Genomic DNA, 24,702 nt, shown 5'->3' on the forward strand with positions numbered 1-24,702 from the left:
TGTAGAATGAGCTCAGACCTGTTCACCACAACTGCCTCTAAAATCCTGTACGGTCACTCAAAAATGTGTCACTTCGGCCCGAATTGCCGTCATGCACGAGCTTAATATAGAAGGTGCAGTTACACATATGGCCTGAGGTGGCAGTAGTGAGTATAACATGGCGAACTTGCTTCCAGCCCCTTGAAGCCAGGACGCCTGTGCTACGTTTGTAATGCGCTCATACACATCAGAGGAAAAGGCCGACATTGCGACGTATAGATAAGATAAGATATTGTCGCCGCGCGTGATCGCATTGTTTTCCCTCCACAAACCCAGCGTAACTTTATCTAACCATAAAATATGAGGCGGATGTCTCTCAAATAAGAAGTGGCTGAACGTTGGAGATGCACTGACTACATTTATGGATTAGAGATCTTGATTTTGTTTGTTCCTCGTGGACGGGCTGCACCTGCAGAGTTCTCCTTTCTCCCTCTCCCCCCATCCCATTCTCTTTAATCGTGTAGTCTTTGCCGTCCCAGAGCGGTGCATGTGGAGCTAGATAAACATGGAAAATGCAACCTTAGCGGTGAGACTCGGCTCTGAACGACTGGTCCACGGCTGACCCATCTCTAACATACACCGCTGCCAGAGTGCAGAGTGCGCTTGTGTCTGCACCTTTGCTTTAGCCTACCACAGGCCACGGGTCTAATGGGTTAATCGGGGGGGCGGACCCCCCTGTATTTCGCACACTGCTTGTGTGTAAAGTCAACAGCTTACGGCAAACCAAAGTTGAACAGCAGGGATCCGAAGGACTGGTTTGGTTGACGACGACAAATCCAGGTCCGGAGCAGTTTATAATGGATGGTGGAGGGCACTCTTTAGGTTTGCAAATCACAGTCTTGGTACTTTCCTCGCAGATACAGGTTTGGCATTTGTATTCAAACACTTCATTGAACTATACAAAACAAAATAATAGAGTAAATAACTGTAACTTAGCGACAATCAAAAACAATTCAATGAGTGAAATACTAACTTCTCGAGGATTACCCTCAGGGTCCAGACATCCTACAATCAGAGTAACAATCTCTCAAGATGTTTTGATAAAATACATTAGGCCTACAAGGTTTACAATACTTACCGCATTTACTGACGCATATATCAGAATCTTTATTGAAAAGCTTTGTTCCATCAGGACAAAAGCAGCCCTCTGTGGTGAAGTTAAGAGTGGGCTCATTTCCTCTGAAACGTTTGGTAAACTCCATTAAAATGTGTCATATTATTGTAGGAAAACAAAAACATTTGTAATGAAGTATGAATGACACATACCTGTCATCACAGGTGGGCTGTTCAGCAGGTCCACAAGGTTTGTACACTTTGTCTGATGGACAATTACTGCCTGCGGTACAGGAAACAGAAAGTGTTACACAGTCATTTATAGCTCAATATTTAAACTTAACACAATGTAATAATACACAGTGAGAACATTGAAATGAATGAAATGGGGTAAATAAATATGTGACAGAGAAACAAAATTTTATATATATATATATATATATATATATATATATATATATATATATATATATATATATATGTGTATTCATATTCATATACATATTCATAACAGGCAGTCCCAGTCTTACTACAGAGAGTGGTGTGGTTTCTCCAGTGTAGACAGACTCCAGCCTGGGCACAGACAGCAGCATAAGTCTGCAGACTTGTGCACTCAATGGCAGGATTAGCAACATGACAGCTGTCAAACGCACACCCCTGATAGAATCTGTCTGGAGAGACAAATGGGTGGCACTTGGCAAAGACACTGTGTGTAGAAAAAAGCATATAACAATTAGAAATAAAGTGAGTTCCTCTAAACTGTAAGATTGATGTGACCAGGCAAATGTAACCCAAGGTTTTTGGCCAACCTGCTGTGAAGCATGTCACACATGGAGTCTGGCTGGCAGGGAGTCATCGTTGGGGGAGGTTCAGGTTTGCTGGTAGGGACCACCGAAGGTATCTCACAGGATGGTTGGTAAATGTCTTGTGCTAGCCAATAGTCAGCCATCACAGCACAGCTGCCGGCCAACTGGCCTCCAGGTAACATGCAGTCATCAGCTTGGTTATTGTTACAGGTTCCTGTCAGTAAAACAACAGTTTTCCTGTCAGTAAAACAACAGGTTTTCATCCGCCTCAAAAGTAAATTAAATATTTAATAGGGGACAGATGATCATACCACAATGGCCTTGGGTGTTTTTGCCAAAGTTTTCATATGGAAGGTTCACAACAAATCCAGTAATACCAAATGTAATTATTGCCTTCAGATAAGGGATCTCATAAACTAGCTTTATGCCACTACTCATGATCTTAACTCCTCCATGTGAGTAAGGCAGTGGTAGTGGTATTCCATCTTTGATTGCCTGCAGTAATACAATGATACATTTATATTTATTGACAAACACTCCATAGTCACTTTTGTACAATAAATTTATGGTGCTTTACCTCCAGCTCTGCTACCCCCATGAGATTATGGTTCTTGAGTGTTATAACTTGAGCCCCGTATGAAACAATAATAGATCGAGGACAGGAAACATCTTCAGTTGGATCACAATAAACGTTGTCAATATAAATCTTCAGGTTATATTTTGGCGTGATTTCTTCCATTAACACATATGTACAATTTCCTTGATAACTGTAATATAATCCATCAAAAGTAACATAGTGAGGGTCTCCCCAGCCTTCACATGTACCTGAAAAAAGAAAAGAAAAGATATAATTTATATGCTTCAAGTTGAGCCACACAAGCCTTTCTGTTTAAGAAAGCAACGTACAGTCACAAGTCATGTATTGACAGCAGTAGTACTCGTCATACACAGGAACTGGAGCCTTTCCATTGCTACACTTGATGTCTTCAAGAGGTGGACACTCATACGGGACTATTTCAATTGTGTTGTTTTCAATGCATCGAGCCATAGTGCAATTGCAAATAAAAAATGTCTCATTTTGCTGTGGTGATAAAGGAAAGTTGAAAAGTGAAACAATATTTAACATACATATAGCAGTAGTACAATATCTTACCGCAACATCCCAATCCGGACAGCAAGACTGTGTCTTATTGCTTAATTCACATTCATCAGAACATATCATTGTGACACATACTCCTGAACCAATATGTTCCATGTCATAGATGACCTCCCCTGCAGATGTGGAAAAAGAATTTGTATATATATGTATATATGTAGTAGTAGTAGTAGTAGTAGTAGTAGTAGTAGCATTTACCTGGGTTGTAATGTTTTCCATTGAAGATGCAAAAGCACGGTGTAGTGCTACTCACAGTGGTCGGCGTAGTTGTAGGAGGTGTTGTGGTTGTAGTTGTAGGGGGTGTTGTGGTTGTAGTTGTAGGGGGTGTTGTAGTTGTAGGAGGTGTTGTGGTTGTAGTTGTAGGGGGTGTTGTGGTTGTAGTTGTAGGGGGTGTTGTGGTTGTAGTTGTAGGGGGTGTTGTGGTTGTAGTTGTAGGGGGTGTTGTAGTTGTAGGAGGTGTTGTGGTTGTAGTTGTAGGGGGTGTTGTGGTTGTAGTTGTAGGGGGTGTTGTGGTTGTAGTTGTAGGGGGTGTTGTGGTTGTAGTTGTAGGGGGTGTTGTGGTTGTAGTTGTAGGGGGTGTTGTGGTTGTAGTTGTAGGAGGTGTTGTGGTTGTAGTTGTAGGAGGTGATGTGGTTGTAGTTGTAGGGGGTGTTGTGGTTGTAGTTGTTGGAGGTGTTGTGGTTGTGGTTGTAGGAGGTGTTGTGGTTGTAGTTGTAGGGGGTGTTGTGGTTGTAGTTGTTGGAGGTGTTGTGGTTGTAGTTGTGGGAGGTGTTGTGGTTGTAGTTGTAGGAGGTGTTGTGGTTGTAGTTGTAGGGGGTGTTGTGGTTGTAGTTGTTGGAGGTGTTGTGGTTGTAGTTGTGGGAGGTGTTGTGGTTGTAGTTGTAGGAGGTGTTGTGGTTGTGGTTGTAGGAGGTGTTGTGGTTGTAGTTGTGGGAGGTGTTGTGGTTGTAGTTGTAGGAGGTGTTGTGGTTGTAGTTGTAGGGGGTGTTGTGGTTGTAGTTGTTGGAGGTGTTGTGGTTGTGGTTGTAGGAGGTGTTGTGGTTGTAGTTGTGGGAGGTGTTGTGGTTGTAGTTGTAGGAGGTGTTGTGGTTGTAGTTGTAGGGGGTGTTGTGGTTGTAGTTGTAGGGGGTGTTGTGGTTGTAGTTGTAGGGGGTGTTGTGGTTGTAGTTGTAGGAGGTGTTGTGGTTGTAGTTGTAGGAGGTGTTGTGGTTGTAGGAGGTGTTGTGGTTGTAGTTGTGGGAGGTGTTGTGGTTGTAGTTGTAGGAGGTGTTGTGGTTGTAGTTGTAGGGGGTGTTGTGGTTGTAGTTGTAGGGGGTGTTGTGGTTGTAGTTGTAGGGGGTGTTGTGGTTGTAGTTGTAGGGGGTGTTGTGGTTGTAGTTGGAGGGGGTGTTGTGGTTGTAGTTGGAGGGGGTGTGGTTGTAGTTGGAGGGGGTGTTGTGGTTGTAGTTGTAGGAGGTGTTGTGGTTGTAGGAGGTGTTGTGGTTGTAGTTGTAGGGGGTGTTGTGGTTGTAGTTGTAGGGGGTGTTGTGGTTGTAGTTGTAGGGGGTGTTGTGGTTGTAGTTGGAGGGGGTGTTGTGGTTGTAGTTGGAGGGGGTGTTGTGGTTGTAGTTGTAGGAGGTGTTGTGGTTGTAGTTGTAGGGGGTGTTGTGGTTGTAGTTGTAGGGGGTGTTGTGGTTGTAGTTGTAGGGGGTGTTGTGGTTGTAGTTGTAGGGGGTGTTGTGGTTGTAGTTGGAGGGGGTGTTGTGGTTGTAGTTGGAGGGGGTGTTGTGGTTGTAGTTGTAGGAGGTGTTGTGGTTGTAGTTGTTGGAGGTGTTGTGGTTGTAGTTGGAGGGGGTGTTGTGGTTGTAGTTGGAGGGGGTGTTGTGGTTGTAGTTGTAGGAGGTGTTGTGGTTGTAGTTGTAGGAGGTGTTGTAGTTGTAGGAGGTGTTGTAGTTGTAGTTGTAGGAGGTGATGTGGTTGTAGTTGTAGGAGGTGTTGTGGTTGTAGGGGGTGTTGTGGTTGTAGTTGTAGGAGGTGTTGTGGTTGTAGGAGGTGTTGTGGTTGTAGTTGTAGGAGGTGTTGTGGTTGTAGTTGTGGGAGGTGTTGTGGTTGTAGTTGTAGGAGGTGTTGTGGTTGTAGGAGGTGTTGTGGTTGTCGTTGTAGGAGGTGTTGTGGTTGTCGTTGTCGGAGGTGTTGTGGTTGTAGGGGGTGTTGTGGTTGTAGTTGTGGGAGGTGTTGTGGTTGTAGTTGTAGGAGGTGTTGTGGTTGTAGTTGTGGGAGGTGTTGTGGTTGTAGTTGTAGGAGGTGTTGTGGTTGTAGTTGTGGGAGGTGTTGTGGTTGTAGTTGTAGGAGGTGTTGTGGTTGTAGTTGTAGGGGGTGTTGTGGTTGTCGTTGTCGGAGGTGTTGTGGTTGTAGTTGTAGGAGGTGTTGTGGTTGTCGTTGTCGGAGGTGTTGTGGTTGTAGTTGTAGGAGGTGTTGTGGTTGTAGTTGTAGGAGGTGTTGTGGTTGTCGTTGTAGGGGGTGATGTGGTTGTAGTTGTAGGAGGTGTTGTGGTTGTAGGGGGTGTTGTGGTTGTAGTTGTAGGAGGTGTTGTGGTTGTAGTTGTAGGAGGTGTTGTGGTTGTAGTTGTAGGAGGTGTTGTGGTTGTAGGAGGTGTTGTGGTTGTAGGGGGTGTTGTGGTTGTAGTTGTAGGAGGTGTTGTGGTTGTAGGAGGTGTTGTGGTTGTAGGGGGTGTTGTGGTTGTAGTTGTAGGAGGTGTTGTGGTTGTAGTTGTGGGAGGTGTTGTGGTTGTAGTTGTAGGGGGTGTTGTGGTTGTAGTTGTAGGGGGCGTTGTGGTTGTAGTTGTTGGAGGTGTTGTGGTTGTAGTTGTAGGAGGTGTTGTGGTTGTCGTTGTAGGGGGTAATGTGGTTGTAGATCCACAGGTTGTAGTCACACAGCACACTCTAATCTCATAGTCTTGACACTTCTTATTATAAAGTTGATCATGCTGTCTGCAGATTAATCCAAATTCGGGATCACATTCGACCTTTTGATCTGTGTCAGTGATAAAATCCTCCCAGCTCATATCTGGATATTTTGCCGCTCTACATTCAAGGTCCATCTTTTCGTCACAGATGTAACGGCCACTATCCGTAATGTTGTCATACGTCTCCCAGTCACTTACGTCGTCGTGAATAAATGGGTTATAAGTGTTGTACCAGTCTGACCATTCACAGGTGGGCACGCACGTAGTTGTAGGCGGGGATGTGGTTGTAGTTGTAGGAGGTGTTGTGGTTGTAGTTGTGGGAGGTGTTGTGGTTGTGGTTGTTGGAGGTGTTGTGGTTGTAGTTGTGGGAGGTGTTGTGGTTGTAGTTGTAGGAGGTGTTGTGGTTGTAGTTGTAGGAGGTGTTGTGGTTGTAGTTGTAGGGGGCGTTGTGGTTGTAGTTGTGGGAGGTGTTGTGGTTGTGGGAGGTGTTGTGGTTGTAGTTGTAGGGGGTGTTGTGGTTGTAGTTGTGGGAGGTGTTGTGGTTGTAGTTGTGGGAGGTGTTGTGGTTGTAGTTGTGGGAGGTGTTGTGGTTGTAGTTGTGGGAGGTGTTGTGGTTGTAGTTGTAGGAGGTGTTGTGGTTGTAGTTGTGGGAGGTGTTGTGGTTGTAGTTGTGGGAGGTGTTGTGGTTGTAGTTGTGGGAGGTGTTGTGGTTGTAGTTGTGGGGGGTGTTGTGGTTGTAGTTGTAGGAGGTGTTGTGGTTGTAGTTGTGGGAGGTGTTGTGGTTGTAGTTGTAGGAGGTGTTGTGGTTGTAGTTGTGGGAGGTGTTGTGGTTGTAGTTGTGGGAGGTGTTGTGGTTGTAGTTGTGGGGGGTGTTGTGGTTGTAGTTGTAGGAGGTGTTGTGGTTGTAGTTGTGGGAGGTGTTGTGGTTGTAGTTGTGGGGGGTGTTGTGGTTGTAGTTGTGGGAGGTGTTGTGGTTGTAGTTGTGGGAGGTGTTGTGGTTGTAGTTGTAGGGGGTGTTGTGGTTGTAGTTGTAGGGGGTGTTGTGGTTGTGGGAGGTGTTGTGGTTGTGGGAGGTGTTGTGGTTGTAGTTGTGGGAGGTGTTGTGGTTGTAGTTGTAGGAGGTGTTGTGGTTGTAGTTGTAGGGGGTGTTGTGGTTGTAGTTGTAGGGGGTGTTGTAGTTGTAGTTGTAGGGGGTGTTGTGGTTGTAGTTGTAGGAGGTGTTGTGGTTGTAGTTGTAGGAGGTGTTGTGGTTGTAGTTGTAGGGGGTGATGTGGTTGTAGATCCACAAGTTGTAGTCACACAGCACACTCTAATCTCATAGTCTTGACACTTCTTATTATAAAGTTGATCATGCTGTCTGCAGATTAATCCAAATTCGGGATCACATTCGACCTTTTGATCTGTGTCAGTGATAAAATCCTCCCAGCTCATATCTGGATATTTTGCCGCTCTACATTCAAGGTCCATCTTTTCGTCACAGATGTAACGGCCACTATCCGTAATGTTGTCATACGTCTCCCAGTCACTTACGTCGTCGTGAATAAATGGGTTATAAGTGTTGTACCAGTCTGACCATTCACAGGTTGGCACGCACGTAGTTGTAGGCGGTGATGTGGTTGTAGTTGTAGGAGGTGTTGTGGTTGTAGTTGTAGGAGGTGTTGTGGTTGTGGGAGGTGTTGTGGTTGTAGTTGTGGGAGGTGTTGTGGTTGTAGGAGGTGTTGTGGTTGTAGTTGTGGGAGGTGTTGTGGTTGTAGTTGTGGGAGGTGTTGTGGTTGTAGTGGTGGGAGGTGTTGTAGTTGTAGGAGGTGTTGTGGTTGTAGTTGTAGGGGGTGTTGTGGTTGTAGTGGTGGGAGGTGTTGTAGTTGTAGGAGGTGTTGTGGTTGTAGTGGTAGGAGGTGTTGTAGTTGTAGGGGGTGTTGTGGTTGTAGTTGTAGGGGGTGTTGTGGTTGTAGTTGTGGGAGGTGTTGTGGTTGTAGGAGGTGTTGTGGTTGTAGTTGTTGGTGGTGTTGTGGTTGTAGTTGTGGGGGGTGTTGTGGTTGTAGTTGTGGGGGGTGTTGTGGTTGTAGTTGTAGGAGGTGTTGTGGTTGTAGTTGTAGGGGGTGTTGTGGTTGTAGTTGTAGGAGGTGTTGTGGTTGTAGTTGTAGGGGGTGTTGTGGTTGTAGTTGTGGGAGGTGTTGTGGTTGTAGTTGTAGGGGGTGATGTGGTTGTAGTTGTAGGGGGTGAAGTAGTAGTTGTCGTTGTAGGTGGTGATGGGGTGATGCATTCTTCCACACACTCCTGTGTCTCTTCATCAAAAATAGGCGTCTCTTCAGGACAGACGGGGTAACAGCCTGAAAAGAAAAAATCTCATCGTCATCAAATCCTTACTATATGTTTGTTAGATTATAGGGCTCTTGTATTACTAAACACAGGTGCTCGTCTTTGGTGCTGACAGGGGGCGCTCTGTGAAATCTTAAGCTTTAGAATTTAGAATACAACCTGCGAGTTCCAGGTGTAAGTACGGGTAACAAGAAAGTAATTACACATGTAAGTACAGGTACTCTTACATTGTGTAACAAGGGGGAACAATGTGTAATGAGTCTTGCCTGAACCTACATTTATTTTTCAACCCCTAGTCAATGGGACATTTTCGGACATTTTTTTGCCCTATATGCCCTTTCTATTTATAATCAATATACTGAAGGAGAAAAACACATTTCATTCCTCTATAGTAAAGCACAATGGGTACAGTAATAAATAATTCCAGCAAGTGATAAATATTAAGGCTTACCTTCCAGGTTTGGTAAGGGGTTAGCGCATATTCCTTGTGGATTCAGACAGGTCTTGTAACATGGGGTGTGGCAGGGGCTGTAGTGCCACATGCATTCTCCAGGGTCATTATAGTACTCACAGAAGACAGCTGTACAAATAAACAAAAACAGATACACATTTCATATCAATAAGTCAACATAGATTTAACAATAGAATTCGTATATACAGTATTTCAACTCACGGCAAAGTTCAGGGGTCCTCCAGGCCACACAAACTCCCGCCTCAGTACAAGCCTGGGCATAGGCTGCTACAGCAGAGCAGAAGCACTCGCAGTCTCCTCCAGAGTCACAGGCGCACGAGTCCCGGACACAATTTTCATAGTACACGGTAGGAGGAACCTTAACAGTCAAGAGAATATTTACATTTTATCCAAACCACACCAAGTTTACAACAATCAGTCAAAACCTGTCCCGACAGACAGATGAAGGGACTACCACCAAGTATTTGGTTAATATAACAGTATATATACCATAGTATGTTATGCACAATAAAAATGGATCATTCTTCAAGTAAAATCAATCAATTAAACATTGATTATTTTTCATAAGTCACATCACTCCTTGTGTGGCCTTCGCTGGTCATTTTGACCCGCTGTCATGCTCCGGGCATTTGGATGCAAGGTGACACAAGGGGGCGCCCTTCCAACCTTCTCAGTGTAAACGTGAGTTGATTTTTTTCAGAGTGAGACTTTAGGTCAGACATGAGTGACAGTAACATGAGGCTAAATACAGTGAGCTCTTTGTTTCCAGTAAAAAGGCTGAGGCCTCATTGCTCTTCAGTCACAGACTGAGAAGTGAAGAAGGAAGTCATGGAGCTTCTCCTATAGACAGAACTTCAGACTTCTGCTGCATGTAAGAGTCATATCATATTCTGAAACTCAAATATGTAGTAAAAGCATAATATATGGAAAATTATTATTACTATTACAAAAAGAAAAATATTTGAAAATCATGTATCTAGTCAAAAAAATATTTTTTATTTATTTACTATCATTCTAAAAAAAAAAAAATCCAGGTCATTTGTATCTGCTGTAGGTCATGTTTGTCCCAGTTCCTCTGAGTCGTGGTGCAGCAGGACTGATGTGAACAGATGTTACAGAAGAAGCTCGTGAGGTTCATTTCTTCAACAGTTACTATAGTAACTATTTTCTCCAAAGTAAAAGTAGATCTACCACAGTCCTGTCCACATCTGCCATGGTCCACCAGGACCCACCACGACTCAGAGGAACAGGGTCAAACATGACATACAGCAGATACAAATGGTTAGGGTTTGTTTGGGTTTTCTTTTTTAGAATGAGAGTAAATTTAAAAAAAACGAATTTTTTGATTAGATACATGATTTTCCAATATTTTTCTTTTTGTAATTGTAATAATAATTTTCCATATATTATGTTTTTACTAGAGATTTGAGTTTCAGAATATGATATGACTCTTACCTGCAGCAGAAGTCTGAAGCTCTGTCTAAAACAGAAGCTCCATGACTTCCTTCTTCACTTCTCAGTCTGTGACTGAAGAGCAATGAGGCCTCAGCCTTTTTACTGGAAACAAAGAGCTCACTGTATTTAGCCTCATGTTACTGTCACTCATGGTGTCTGACCTAAAGTCTCACTCTGAAGAAAGTCAACTCACATTTACAGTGAGAAGGTTGGAAGAGCGCCCCCTTGTGTCACCTTGCATCCAACTGCCCGGAACATGACAGCGGGTCAAAATGACCCGTGAAGGCCACACAAGGGACTATACCTCATGTTGAACCCTTTTAGTCAAAATGTGACCAAATGTGTATTTTTACCGTCACGGCCGTCCTTCGGAGTCACTATCTGATGGAAAATGTAAAACCCCTTTTCATCACATACTGACTATTTGGGTTGACCATACACAGCATCAGCAAATCATAATACGGCGCAAACTTCACAAATGACTACTTTTACAACATACTTTTATAGGGGCAAAAATAATTTGACCCTACAAAAAGAAAAAATGTCACATAGCTCCTTTAAAGTGATCTGAATAGATTGCATATTAATGATTGCCTGGGTATGAAATTTGACAAAACAAATATGTTACACAATCATGTTTTTTCTAAAGTCCCTAAAGTACTTGAGTAAATGTAATACTAGAAGATCTGAGGGATTTGGTTAGAGCATCTTGAATCTCTTATGGCTTTTTCCAAGACTGCATTGCTCAGATTCCGCTGCACACAGATTGTTTTACCTTGTGGTGGCAGTCCTTGAACGTCTCTCCCTTGATAATGGAGCACATGAGTTTAGCCCAGTGGTGTCGGTTCGGTGCGGCCTCACACGGATCAGCGTTTTCCACCACGTCGGGACAGCTGCTGTCCACCTTCCAGCTGTTTCCGAATTCTATCGCGCTGCCTACTTCCAGATTACCTTGGGTGGTGAAGTCATTTCGCGCATCGCCATCGAAATCTCCACACAATCCACAAACCTGACCCTGGAAATAAGAACATGAACAGAATTTGTAAGGATGGATATTGGAGCTGATACTGGAAAAAAATCGGATATCGGCTACAAATATCCGACACTGAACCGATACCTGTTTTGGCTCTCATCGTCTTAAAAACTGAATTTTCACTTACTAAACCTCAGTGAATATAGACATGCTGTATGTCATTTAGAACAGCAGAAGCCACACAGAACACCGCTGCCAGCAACAGCATGCTAAAGCTAGCAGCAGCATGCTAATGTTAGCGGCAACTAATCAAGACTGGGTCACATATGATGATAGAAATACCTAAAGTAGCCTAATAAAATAAAATTGGTTAAGGTGCTTTATTTGTCATTATAAAACAACTGTACAACAGAATTTATCCTCTGCATTTGGTCCATCCTTCGACATCGCTAGAACGACCCGTAAGGAACATATTTTTAATGACAAGATAGGATCAGACTTTGTTGATCTTTAAATGGAGAAAAGAGGACAATGCACTTTTTCACACAAAAAAAGCTGCTTTTAACACTTTGAGTGCCAAAAACAGAAAAACTTGTTTTTGCTGCATTTTATTCTGAGAGACACTCTAATCTGTGATGAACAGAACTGAAATAAATGGCGATCAAAAACGTGTAAAAAGTCATGATCTGGACATTTAATATATATTATTGTGTTTCTTTTCTTTTTTTTTGTCTGAGGAGGCGTGGTGTTGCAAACAGTTGTAAACCCGACACCTCTCTCGCTCTCTGGAGCGCGTTTGACAAAGCAGAGCTCTGGCTTCCCATGGAAAGATCGAGATTGAGATTTTAACTTTTCTCTGAGTTTTTAAATGGTCAAAATCGGTCCAAGGACGACTGAGAAACATCCTGTTAAAGTCTTCAATCCCAGAACCAGGCTGTTAAAATGTACACGCCATAATGAGAGATCGATAACACGCAGTGTTTCAAAACGTGTCAACAATGTTGTCCTGAGATATTTAGGCCTTTGCCTCTTCACACAACATTAGTCCGTTTAGAGAGGAGAGAGGAGTTAATCAGGAAGGAGAGTGTTTCATTAAACCCCCCTTATCTCCGTTTCTAGAAAAAAAAATCTGTGATTTTGATCAAAACTAGCCTCTGTTTAGCTTAGATTTCTCAGGCACGCAGAATTAAACAGTTTTCACCAACGGAGAGCTTAGAGTCTCAGCTTTCAAACGAGCCATAGCATGTGTCCATAGCTATAACACAGAATATGCTGTGGTGCTACAAATATCATGAAAATGGTCTGGATTGTTGGTGCTCAACAGCTAAATCCCAACACAGCGCAGCCTCAGTGTGTTAAGACAGTCTTTCTATATTTGTTCATATCAGATATCGGCAGATACTCAAACCCCCAGCATCGGTATCAGAAGCAAAGAAGCTGGATCGGTGACAAAGCAATCGTGGAGTTCCTTGGTTAAACACACTACAGAAACAACAAATGGGAAGGCTGCGTTTGAAGAAGACACTTACGCTGTGCTGCGGCTCGAGGAGGATCCTGACGGTGGTTTTGCGATCCCACATGACGGCCAGACCCATGTCAGTCTCCACAATTATGTACAGGCCCACTTTTTTGATTGTGTAGAGGAGGAACGGGCCATGTCCCAGGTTGATCACTTCATGTTTCCCTCTTGACAGTTTGATTTCAACATACTGTAAAGCAAGTCACGGTCAGCTGTTAGTATTTTTGACACAATATGAGTAAAAATAATGAGATGTGTACGCTCTTTTTTACCCCGAGTTGGATTCGGACAGTTTTGGCGCAGGTTGTGCCTGTACTTCCACACGGTACGTTTTCTGTGACGACTGCAAAGTCACTCTCCGCGGATGGGTTGTCGCAGTTGTTCTAGAGAGAAGAATCCAGGTTCAGCGCATTGCCGATCCATCCCGAGTTAGGCGTACTTACTTTGACTGCGACATAGCCACAGTGTCCGTTGAATGCGTAGGTTTTCTGGTCAAATGTGGAATAATGGCCGCTCCCGTAAGTGGTGCACGTTCCCGGGCATTTCTTTTGTGTGCAGTTCCACCGGCCACTTGTGCAGGTACTAAAACATTCACATACAGAACGAATGATGTTTTGTTTCTTTGGAGCAAACATTCTGTTAAGGCGAATCGGAGAAAGTAAATGCAATTCTGAAGAAGGAAGTCATGGAGATTCTGCTCTAGAACATTACTCTTCTGCAGGACGCAACAAAAAAAGATTGACATTCAAGAATTCCTTAGTGATAGGTTTGCAAATCCTGAATTTATGTGTTTAAAAATTCAGTTAATTATTTATTACTCTCACTCTAAAAAATATATCATATCTGCTGTAGAGTCAGACAGATGTTACAGAAGAAGCTACTATAGTGCAGTAATCTCCACTTTACTGTGCGGATGCCAAATTACTCCTGGTATTATTACGCCTTACAATATAATTCCCCCTTTTATCCGCTTAGAAAATCCATTGTTTAATTTTGTGTAATTATACTTTGTAGTGGAACACTTCACGTAACCATATTTAAATAGGGAAAACGTGGAAGAGCTTGGTAGCTTCTATCTTGACCAGTTTTGGAGCTATAGAGGAGAGAGGGAGAGGCTAAATGCTAACGCCGTCTGCGCTGTGTTTACGTGACTGAAGGCACGGGTGAAGATCAGACAGGTCCTGAAGAACTCGTCAAAGCTAAGGTAAGAACATATCTCAGTATGGAAAAACGGTGGCCTATTCCTTTAATGTTCCAACTAGAACTACATTTACAGGATTGCAGCCCTCGAATGCCTTCCCAGAGCGGGCTTCGAAGGAACAGGCCACCATTTCACTGAGATATGTTCTTACCCGAGCTCAGACAAATGTACCTGTGTGCGCTCAGTCACACAAAACGACCAAGAATGTTGCTAGCATTTAGCCTCTCCCAATGTTTTCCTATAGCTCCAAACAGGGGTGAAGTTGGAAGCTACCAACGCTCTTCCACGGGCACACACAAAGACCAGACAGGTACGCATCAACTCGTCTAAGCTCAGGTAAGAACATATGTCAGTATGGAAAAACGGTGGCCTGTTCCTTTAGGGGAAGAAACTAGCAAAAAAACAAAACAACATACCAAGTGTTGCAATCTTTGGTGATTTTTGTCCTGGACACAAAGAGCTGTCCATCATGCTGACACGGGCAGTCCAGCTCTTTCACGCAAGAGCCCTTCCCATCGTCGAAGAGGCCACTGGGACACTGGCAGCCAGATTCGCACTCTGTGGAGCTCTGGAAACAGCAAACCCTTTTACAGCTCAACCAGGTCACATGAGAATCCTCGCCACAGTAAACACACTCAGACTGAAACCCGAGAAGCATGCAAACTTTCTTACACATTCACTGTTGTCCAGGTTCAAACAGGACTGAGCACACTCTCCAGTCCCCGCGGTGGAGCAGTTCACGAACACCTTCGGAGGAGCACAGGCTGAAAACGTACAAAAACAACGTTATCGTGAAAACTGCTCATTTATATATAGAATGTACGAAACAATTGGGGATCCAGTCTGCGAGTGGGCATCCAAAAAAAGACTTACCCGAAGTGCGGAGTCCCCATGAGTGGCAGTGCAGGACGCCATTGGTGCAAACGCTGATGAAGAGAAATGAGAGTCAAAAACACGAAAGCCGTTCATTTGTGAGTGGAGAACGCAGTCGTACCAGTGTTGATCTTTGATGTTGATGGATTTTCCTGCTTTTATGACGAGATCATTGTGATGGCAGGGGCATTTCTCCACGGGGACACAGTGGCCTCTGTCGTCCAGGTACAGGCCCTCAGCGCAGGAGCATCCGTCCACTGGTAAGAAGTCGGTGGTGCAGCTCTGTTGGTTGGAGCTCAGGGACCTGCAGGTCAGCTGGCACCTGTGATGGGTGTATGAGAAGGACTGCGACACTGGACAGCTCTGCGCGTATTTCTCTGGAATATACACACAGGTTTTATGTACCCCTGAATGTGGCTTTTGTAGTGTTTGAGTTGGACGGTCAATCTTACCACAGACGTGTTCTCTCCAGTCTGTGAGGAATCTCCCCTTGGTGGCACAGGCCCTTGCGTAGGAGGACAACACGGCGCAAAGACAGGCCTCGCTTTTATCGCAGTTGCAGGCGGCATAAGTGCATCGCTGTAGATGACATGACGATAATATCACATAAGCTGCATGAAAAACTCTCAAAATGTCTTTACAGTGTTACCTTGTAGTAAGGCTATGCAATTAATCGAAATTCGATTACGATTTCGATTACAACAGTAAACGATTACAAAATTAGCATAATCGCAAAAAATCGATTATAATTTTTTTTTCAATTTTTTTTTTTTTCCCCAAAATGTTTTTTTTCAAATTTTTTTTCAAATTTTTTTTTTTCAATTTTTTTTTATTTTTTTTCAAATTTTTCATTTTTGGATTTTTGTAATTTTTTTGATAGATTTTTGTCACTTTTTCGCTGGATTTTTGTCTTTTTTCTGCTGGATTTTTGTCACTTTTTTGTCATTTTTTTGATGGATTTTTGTCTTTTTTTTGATGGATTTTTGTCACTTTTTTGATGGATTTTTGTCACTTTTTTGATGGATTTTTTTAAAGGCAACAAATAATCGTTTGAATAATCGTGATTTCAATTATGACAAAAATAATCGTGATTATTATTTTTTCAATAATCGAGCAGCCCTACCTTGTAGTACACTTCTGGATCCACCTCTGAGTGGCACTGGGTAAAGGAACTGTTTGGACTCAGCAGCAAACCACACCAATGCTTGGCATACATCTCTGTTTGATCAAAGTCATTATTATTATTAGCTCATTTCATATAAAAAACTGTGCATTGTCATAGTAGGCTTTACCGTTTTCCACACTGAGGGCGCAGGGGTCATCCAATCTTTCCACTCGGTCGTCACACATGAAATTAGCTTTCCAAGAGTTGGCAAACGCCACTGCGGTTCCCTCCACTATGCCCTGGGGTGTTCTCATGTCATCGGACATGATCATGTTGTAGTTCCCACATAAACCTAGTAGAGATTGGAGATCACAGGTTTGAATCCTGGTTGAGCCCATGTAATTTAATGAAGTTCATGTTTCATTCAGGAGGAGGACCACGCCTTCTCAACCCAGAGACCCTATTTATACCAGCCAAGCTCATTCAACCCTGTGTGTCTGAACCCTCAAGCACACCCTGTCTCCTACATCATTAACTGCATTTCCGTCACTGGACTTTAAAGCAGTACAAAGTAACTCTTCCCTCTAGAGGCCATAAGCGCAACTGCAGGTGTAGTTGCAAGTTACGATTTTTTAACTTATTAAATGTCTTAGAGAGTAAATCCTACGCTGACAGGAAAGGTGAAGGGAGAGAGGGTTACTGTGCATCCAATTATACAATGGAAACATGTTTTTTCACACAAACTTGGCTGTAAATACTGTTTAAAGTGACGTTAGCCCACAGTTAGCTTTGCCCGTTAGCATATTAGCTTCTTCTTCGTGATTCCATTAGTGTGTATTGCTTTCTCCGGACCGGTGGCAGTCAAGTTGCAAACATGGTTTTCTGTCCAGAGACACCAGGGGGAGATGAAAGACCCTCCAATCATCCCATAAACACTTGTATTTCCCCCACAGGGACTACGGAAAGGATTTATTAAGGTAAACACGTTACTTAGTACTGCTTTAATGTGCATTTTGAAGTATCGCGAGTGATGGAAACAGCAGATTTCACATTTAAAACCCTTCATTTGCACAAAGAGTTTATCGCTTGAGGTGGTTTTGACTACACCCCGCATGTGGAGGAGGTCTAACGTCGCTGCACTGTCTCTGCCACTGTGTTCATGCTAACAACAGTGCATTGCTTTCTTTCAACTTTCAGAACAGGTACGACGGGAGCGGAAATGTTACCACCGCGATTGTAACTGGTACCTAAACAAAACATTGAAGGACACTTTACAGAACTTTACCGAGCTCTACAGTTTTAAGTCTCAGATAGTTCTTGTCTCTGTGTTTAGAGAACTGTCTAGAAAAGCCATGTGTTAGCAACTTCGCAAATATCCAATATACTGTAGTTGTTCAGACATGGGGATATCCTGGTACACTTGGAAACATCGTACCAATAACCAGGAAACTGGGTAAATACATGATTTAACCGCGGCGTGGTCCTCGTAAGGGAACATGTACCTCTGGTCTTTGCTTTGTAGCTCTGTGAGAGGCGAACGTAGACCTGCATTATAGGCACGTGCTGGATTTGAATCTGCAAACCAAAGCTGCTCTGGAAGATGAGGTGGAAGGATGAGGCTCGGAATATGTTGATGTCGCCTTTTAAAAGGAGAGAAAGTATCAACGACGAAAGGTTTCATTCAGACCTTCAGTGTGTAGCGACGCTTACCCGAGCTGTACGGCAAAGTGATGGCTTGCGTGTTGTACTTCACCGCTCCGTCAGAAGTGAACACAAACACCTGGAACCATGGAAGTCACGTGAGCACATGCGGTACACGGGGAAAAAGGCCCGGGGCTGCACAAGAGGTTCAGACTCACGTTGTTTTTGTCGTTGTTCATCAGGATTTTGAGGGACCTGAGACACGTGTCGTGCTGTTGGTGCGCACAAGGCGACAGCTGGGCCAACACGGTGAACTTTGGACTGACGTCATCCTGCCAACAACACCAGAAAACCACCGTTAAGAGAAGATAGATAGATAATCTTATTAGCCCTAAGTAAAACACAACACTGGAAGAATGGCCATCATGAGATAAATGACTTAGAATTGCTTGAATAAAAGTTGTTTTATGTTGAATTTGAGTCGGTTTGAACTAATCCAAGATACAAATGCTATAGCGCCAATGGAACAAGAATAAAACCCACTTGAAATCAGGCAAATAATTGTTTTTCACTTGAAATGACACAAAATGATCTGATTTAAGAGAATAACAACTAGTAGAGGTTTTATCTCATCTAAGACCAGACCATCTACTCAAACCTTAGAGTAGATTTACATTTCTTCTTTAAAACGATGCACTTCTTGCCAGTGTTGTACATAATATATGACCGAACTGGGTGTATTGACAGTATTTCTACCTTTGTTTCTCCCATTTAACTCCAATAATGTTAAAAGTACTCTCTGATTTGTGTAATAATGTTTATCATAATCATCTTGAGGGCCAGAGGTTCTGTGCAGGAGGGCCAGATTTGGCCCCCGTGCCTGACGTTGCTTACCCCTGCCCTAAATGATATGTCAGAATGGGGGGTCCACAGTCGTGTGACTCTGGGTTCACGCAGAACCACTAAGAATGGAGCAACTGATGTTGAATACATTATAATACATTATAATACAGCAGTGTGTCTCTGTCCTCTCTCCTGCAGGACTTCTCTTTGTGGTGGATAAAAACAGATCCCAGATCAAGATATGCCTCTGTTTGTGAGCGTGAGAAACATGTGCGTGTTGTTGTGACAATTTTACTCAGAGATAGTATCTCCAAAACTACTCACAGCAAACACATAAACTAACCTTTCGTCTGGTGGCCTGCTGGAGAGCGCCGGCATCCTGCCTCCCTGACTTTTCACACTTAAGACAAAAGGCCAAAGACCTGTCCTAAAACAAAAGCCTTCCTTTCTTCCTCTAAAACCATGCCAAATTGCTAATCTTCACAATAACATGTTCAAATATTGCGCTAATTCAATGTTTTTTAAATAGATATTATTTGGGAAACTGTAATTTCAAGGGCATCAACAGACTTCGAACTTTCCCATCTGGGACTGAATTTGTAGCTTGATTTATTGAGCTTCGAATTTCAAAAAAACAGGGTGAAAAATGTATTTGTACAAAGGAATTAGTCTTTTGACAAAACTAAACAAGATCCAAAATCCCCTTTGAAAACTCTGTGACTAATATATCAAATAAATAAACCCATCAGTTTCAACCTGGCTTCATTCATTATTCCTCTACGGTCCATGGAATTACATGTGTTGTGCCCCAGGGTTTGATTCTGGGCCCAGTGCTTTTTAATCTGTATATGCTCCCTCTTGGTGATGTCATCAGGAGACATGGAGTCAACTTTCACAGTTCTGCTGATGATCCACAGTTATACATCTCCATGTCTCCTGATGACACCAGGCCAATAGATGCACTTTTTAACTGCATTTTAGAATCAAATCCTGGATGGCAGAAAACTTTCTCCAGCTTAACCAGGACAAAACTGAAATGTTAATCATCGGCCCTGAGAGAGAGACTTTTACTCAAACTACAGTCACTGTCTATGAATCCTTCCTCACAGGTGAAGAACCTGGGTGTGATCTTTGACTCTGAGCTGGCGTTTATTCCACACATTAAGAAAATCACAAAGCCAGGTTTTTACCATCTAAAGAACATAGCCAGAGTCCACCCCCATTCTCTCTCGGGCCAAGACACTAATGTGTAAAGCACTTTATGATACCATTCGGTATGAAAAGCACTTTATAAATAAAGTTTGATTGATTGAAGTTTGATTATTCCATTTTTGTTGGTGAAAATACCCCACTCCCTTATATTTATATTAGTAATGTACAGCAAAATTGATATATTGTGTTTAAGGCGAGACACTACAGGTGAATAGGGGGGGAAAAAATGTAGAGATCTCAATTAAACTTTTGCTGAACATCACAGATATAAATATCAGAAAAAAATGTATTGCGCTTTTTCTGTCATTTTATGTTTTCACATAAAAATAAGGCAGTTTGAGCATTAAAATGGCCAAAATTGCCTATATTTTGGGCAACGAAATCAAAATAATGAATTGAGCCAGATTAAAATGTATGGTTTTATTTTATTGACATATTAGTAACTAAGATTTTTTCAGAGGGGATTTTGGATATTTTGTTTAGTTTTTCGATAAACTAATCATCAGTGAAAAATTCTGTAAACACTCAAATTTCGCCTGTTTTTTTGGTTTCAAAGCTGAATAAATCAGGCTAGGAATTAGATATTGAAAAATCCTTCTGAAAAAACCTTCAAAATATAGTTAGGTCTCAGACTGTAAAGTTTGGAGTCTGTGGGAGCTTCTATAAGGGCTCAGGCTCTGCCCGAGTGCGGCTTCTCTCATTCAGAGAAAACCAGCCCTGAAGTTTTGTAGCGAGTGCTCATGCTCGGCCTGTTCTCCGACCTTTCCGCTCCAGCGTCTCGTAGGAGGAAAAACACCATATTTGGGTGAAAGCGTCATCACGGGGCCCCTTAGCAGGACACGTGGATGTAAAATCTGTCAATATTTAAGAATGAAAACCCGCGGGAAAGACGGCCTTTCTACGCGGCGCAGCAGCTACTTCCGGGTTGCCCCCACCTCGCAGACAAAACATCATAAAATAAACATCATCATTTTAATATCTGACATGAAAACTAAGATGTAAAGGGAGGAAAATAGATAAAAATCTCCACTTCGACCACTGCGTGAAAAATCAATACTTTCACCTGCCGTGTCTCGCCTTAAACAGTTCCCATGTTCACCTGCAGCATCTGGCTTTAAAAAAACACACAAAAAGCGTGTCGACGGTTACCTTTCCTTCCACTCTGGCTAGTGTGTAGTAGCAGCCTCCGTGGAATGTGTACGTCTTCCCGTCAAAGGTGGTAACGTGCGAGCCCTCCTCCACGGCACACGTCGCAGGCCCTTGTGTGTCTTTGCAGGCCCACCTCCCGCCATGGCACGTGCTGCGAAGCATTGGGAATGTTCACAAAGGCACAGCGGCAAAAAGCATGTGTAACGCACTCTGATTTACCATTCCTTTGTTTCCTGTTTGTATATCTCCCCAGAGTCGTAGACGCGATCGTGTTTGCACTGACACTCAGACTGAGCGATGCAGCCTCTCTTGGAAAGATCGTCAAACACCGTGCCTGGATTTGGACATGAGAGGAATAAGGCAAATACAGAATGAGATACTTTTACTGTGATGCTCCATAGGGATGGGCCAAGACCTCATGCCGCGAGATCTCGCAAGGTCAAATGCCACGAGATTTTTCGGCCCTGAGTAGATGAATATTGTGCGAGTTCCATGTATAGGTACAGGGAACAAGGAAGCAAGTACACATGTAAGTACAGGCAAGTCCACATTAAAGTGCAAGGTCTAATAAAGGTGTCCAAAGTGTAACAACCGTGTACAATGTGTATTAAAGGTGTACCAGGTAGGGCTGCTCGATTATTGAAAAAATAATAATCACGATTATTTTTGTCATAATTGAAATCACGAATATTCAAACGATTATTTGTTGCCTTTAAAAAAAAAGTATTTATTTTATTTCTATATTTGTTCATAAAAAAAACTATGCTGATTATTTTCTGTTTTCTGAACAGTCATAAAAGTACAAATGATTTCAAGTTTGCCTCGATTAAGGAGAGGTCTCTGTGTCAGACCTAGCCAAATAAAGTGACCAAAAGATCTACTTTAAATTATTGTTCATAATTCTCTGCTGTCTCGCTGTGATGTCCTTTGATTAGAACAGCCCCAAACTGCTCAGGAGTGTTTGCTCGGGTTGTGAGCCGTAAAGGCTAGTGACCGCTAACTACATATGAAAGGTGAAGGCGGCCTGTTTACATAGGGTATCGACCTATATCTGACAAAAAACCTGGACATTTCAACAACCCAATCAGCCTTTTGCTTCTAAGCAGTGGCGTGGTCACACATCTAACTCAAGATGCCCTTCTACAGCGAAATTGGACATAACCTTGTGATGGACCTATATTAGTTTTGCTTTAACTCATTGACTGCCATTGACGTCTTTAGACGTCAATTTGTTTTTTCAGTGGGAATGGTTGTTGCAAAGCCTTGAGCATGTCTGGTGTGATAATCTTAGTTGTAGTTATTTTATTGAGTCAGCAGGTGGCAGCAGTGCTCTTTGGATGCGATCACGGGGAAGGTCACAGGTCAGAAATATAATATAAGCGTAGCTTCTTGTTTTGATCTGACGTGATCTCAGACGAGGGAAGGACTGTGGCAACAAGAGGAGGAGAAGATCCAGAAGGAATGGCAACATAAGGAAAAATACAGGCAAGTTACAGCAGTGATGTTTGTGGTAATGGTGGAACACGGGGATCAAGAAAGCAGACCTAAAAAACAAAAGCCCCTGACTAGCATGCTAAAAATGCTAACCCCGAGCCCGCATCCGGACACAGCGTCCGGCAGTGCTTTTCATCTCAGCGCACAGAGAGGCAGGTGTGTGAGAGAAGCACACGAGACAGTGTGCTTCTGCTTTATAGATGGAAACTGTTCAGATGTTTGAGGTGTCACTAAAGAAAAAAACATTAGCACGACCTAAAAGCTCCAGTCGGGGGCGCTATCGAAAAACTTAAATTCTTTCGGTGCCAACTTTTGGTTCTTTTTCTCTCCAAACGTCAATATATGACCCGCAGCGAGTCTAAAAAAAGCAACATGAACGTGTGCGCAGATAATGAGCCGCTTCAAAACTATAAATGATCCAAAGGCTGTTACTGTTACTAATATATTAACAATATAAACACATACATTTAAACCTGGCTCGATCCATTATTCAGAGTTTGTCACCTGCATTGGCTCACATTAAGGGGACAAAATTACATTTAGAGATAGCAATATGAAACTTTTAAAATGTTACATGTCATTTATTTCTATTTTGTTTATAAGGGCAAAGGAAGAATGTTGTATGAAAGGTAAAGATTCAATACAATTCAATTCAAACTTTTGCTGTAGATTGCAGACATAAATATGAGGGGATAAAAGTGTGTTGCAAGTTTTCTGTCAGTTTATGTTTTCATATAAAAAATACAGTATTGTTACAGTTACAACTGCTCAAGAGAAGATTTTGGATCATTTTTAGTTTTTGACTGATCTACTTGCTCAGTATTTGTGAATGGATAGATGTGGGAAACGTCATGAAATAAATATAAAGAGAGAAAAGAAACCATGCATCGCCATAGCCAACATAGACAAGAGCACAAACCTGATGGGCAGAAGCAGCCGTCCATCCTGTGGTCCTCACACAGTGAACTGGTGTCGTGGTACGAGCACGTGTCCATACAGGGAGAACTGCTCTCCTTGTAGACCATGTTATATGGGCAGCTTTTAACTAAGGGACAGACAAACATCTCATTGGAACGTGTTATTTGCAGGTTTGTTGTTTTTCTGAAACCACGTAGAGCGCATCATTACCGCAGAACTCCGGGGTCCTCCAGTTTGGGGGCTGTCCTCCAGCGTGGGAGCACTGTCGGGAGAACTCGGACAGAGTGCTGCAAATGCACGAGGGGCTGCTTCTGTTTGAGCAGAGGCACATGTCCTGCACACAGGCCTTGATGTACGCTTCAGGGCTGATCAGGCTGGCACAGGAGCTCCACGTGTCGGAATGCAGCGCCTCGGTGCACACACTTTGCTGACGGATCAAAGGAAAAAGGCATGTTCAGGAAATATTAATGTTGCGACCCCAGGCCTCCAGGCTCCCTCCTTTCTTTTCGTATGTTGTTGTTAGTGTAGCCTAAACCTGTTTTTCTCCTATGTAAATTTGCTGCGGTGGTCCTGGGCTGCGATTGGTGGAGTGCATTGGGGTCCTGGCTGCTGGTTGGGTCTCTGGCTTTGCTGCCGCCTGATTGGGGGAGCAGCTCAACACCTGCGGGGAGCTCGTTAAAGCCACCTGTGCCAGCCACTCCTATAAAAGGACTCCACCGTGGCTCATTCAGGGCTGCTGGTCCTTGTGGCCAGTACGCCATTTGTGTCTGTGTCCCTTCGTGTCAGTAATGACTGTGTGTCCAGGGAACACTCGTGTTAAGCTAGGCGGCTGGTCTTTGTGGCCAGTACGCCATTTTGTGTTGTGTCCCTAGCCTCTCCCTCTCTCCTCTATAGCTCCAAAACAGGTCAAGATAGAAGCTACCAAGCTCTTCCACGTTTTCCCTATTTAAATATGGTTACGTGAAGTGTTCCACTACAAAGTATAATTACACAAAATTAAACAATGTGGATTTTCTAAGCGGATAAAAGGGGGGATTATATTGTAAGGCGTATTAATACCAGGAGTAGTTTGGCATCCGCACAGTAAAGTGAAGATTACTGCGCGGATTTCGAACTATTCCTGGTATTATTCCGCCTTACAATATAGTTCCCCCTTTAGAGGCATTTAGAGGCTAAATGCTAACGCCGTCTGCGCTGTGTTTACGTGACTGAAGGCACGGGTGAAGATCAGACAGGTCCTAAAGAACTCGTCAAAGCTAAGGTAAGAACATATCTCACTATGTAAAAACGGTGGCCTATTCCTTTAAAGAAAGAAAGGAAAGAATTCCACACGTGTCCAGCAGAGGGCACTGACATAATAGGAAATCGGGATATAAACAGCATATTGTAGCCATGTGGTAAATGGACAGTCTGCCCCTGGGCAGCTGTGGCTACAATAGTAGCTTACCACCACAGTAACTACAGTGTGGCAGAGACTTGTGACACAGGCTTGTTAAGTGCATTACAAGTGTAAGCCAAGGTGGTCCTCCT

The 24,702-nt window shown here is 43.1% G+C and overlaps 1 protein-coding gene and 1 long non-coding RNA gene across 2 annotated transcripts in view; both read right to left on the reverse strand.

The window, feature by feature from the left end:
• Positions 1-24,702, reverse strand: part of LOC306982338 — a 342,720-nt gene that overhangs the window by 110,709 nt on the left and 207,309 nt on the right. The window lies entirely within an intron of this gene.
• muc2.1 (mucin 2.1) overlaps positions 1-24,702 on the reverse strand; it is a 31,679-nt gene that overhangs the window by 3,184 nt on the left and 3,793 nt on the right. The window contains exons 6-38 of the mRNA XM_079582376.1: positions 23,383-23,599; positions 23,174-23,299; positions 20,980-21,094; positions 20,761-20,911; positions 17,775-17,888; positions 17,626-17,695; positions 17,418-17,555; positions 16,103-16,267; positions 15,934-16,028; positions 15,263-15,389; positions 14,932-15,187; positions 14,811-14,863; positions 14,610-14,701; positions 14,354-14,505; positions 13,180-13,318; positions 13,009-13,119; positions 12,747-12,926; positions 11,020-11,259; positions 8,991-9,147; positions 8,769-8,897; positions 8,250-8,328; positions 6,335-7,928; positions 3,253-6,292; positions 3,052-3,170; positions 2,805-2,979; positions 2,476-2,723; positions 2,210-2,393; positions 1,902-2,112; positions 1,623-1,798; positions 1,306-1,375; positions 1,118-1,218; positions 1,013-1,044; positions 757-934 (exon numbers count right to left, since the gene is read on the reverse strand). Coding sequence (XP_079438502.1) covers positions 757-934; positions 1,013-1,044; positions 1,118-1,218; positions 1,306-1,375; positions 1,623-1,798; positions 1,902-2,112; positions 2,210-2,393; positions 2,476-2,723; positions 2,805-2,979; positions 3,052-3,170; positions 3,253-6,292; positions 6,335-7,928; positions 8,250-8,328; positions 8,769-8,897; positions 8,991-9,147; positions 11,020-11,259; positions 12,747-12,926; positions 13,009-13,119; positions 13,180-13,318; positions 14,354-14,505; positions 14,610-14,701; positions 14,811-14,863; positions 14,932-15,187; positions 15,263-15,389; positions 15,934-16,028; positions 16,103-16,267; positions 17,418-17,555; positions 17,626-17,695; positions 17,775-17,888; positions 20,761-20,911; positions 20,980-21,094; positions 23,174-23,299; positions 23,383-23,599 — 9,034 coding nt within the window. The remainder of the gene's footprint in view (positions 1-756; positions 935-1,012; positions 1,045-1,117; positions 1,219-1,305; positions 1,376-1,622; positions 1,799-1,901; positions 2,113-2,209; positions 2,394-2,475; positions 2,724-2,804; positions 2,980-3,051; positions 3,171-3,252; positions 6,293-6,334; positions 7,929-8,249; positions 8,329-8,768; positions 8,898-8,990; positions 9,148-11,019; positions 11,260-12,746; positions 12,927-13,008; positions 13,120-13,179; positions 13,319-14,353; positions 14,506-14,609; positions 14,702-14,810; positions 14,864-14,931; positions 15,188-15,262; positions 15,390-15,933; positions 16,029-16,102; positions 16,268-17,417; positions 17,556-17,625; positions 17,696-17,774; positions 17,889-20,760; positions 20,912-20,979; positions 21,095-23,173; positions 23,300-23,382; positions 23,600-24,702) is intronic.

The sequence above is a fragment of the Gobius niger genome (assembly GCF_951799975.1).
Source record: "Gobius niger genome assembly, chromosome: 24".
Classification (NCBI taxonomy): domain Eukaryota; kingdom Metazoa; phylum Chordata; class Actinopteri; order Gobiiformes; family Gobiidae; genus Gobius; species Gobius niger.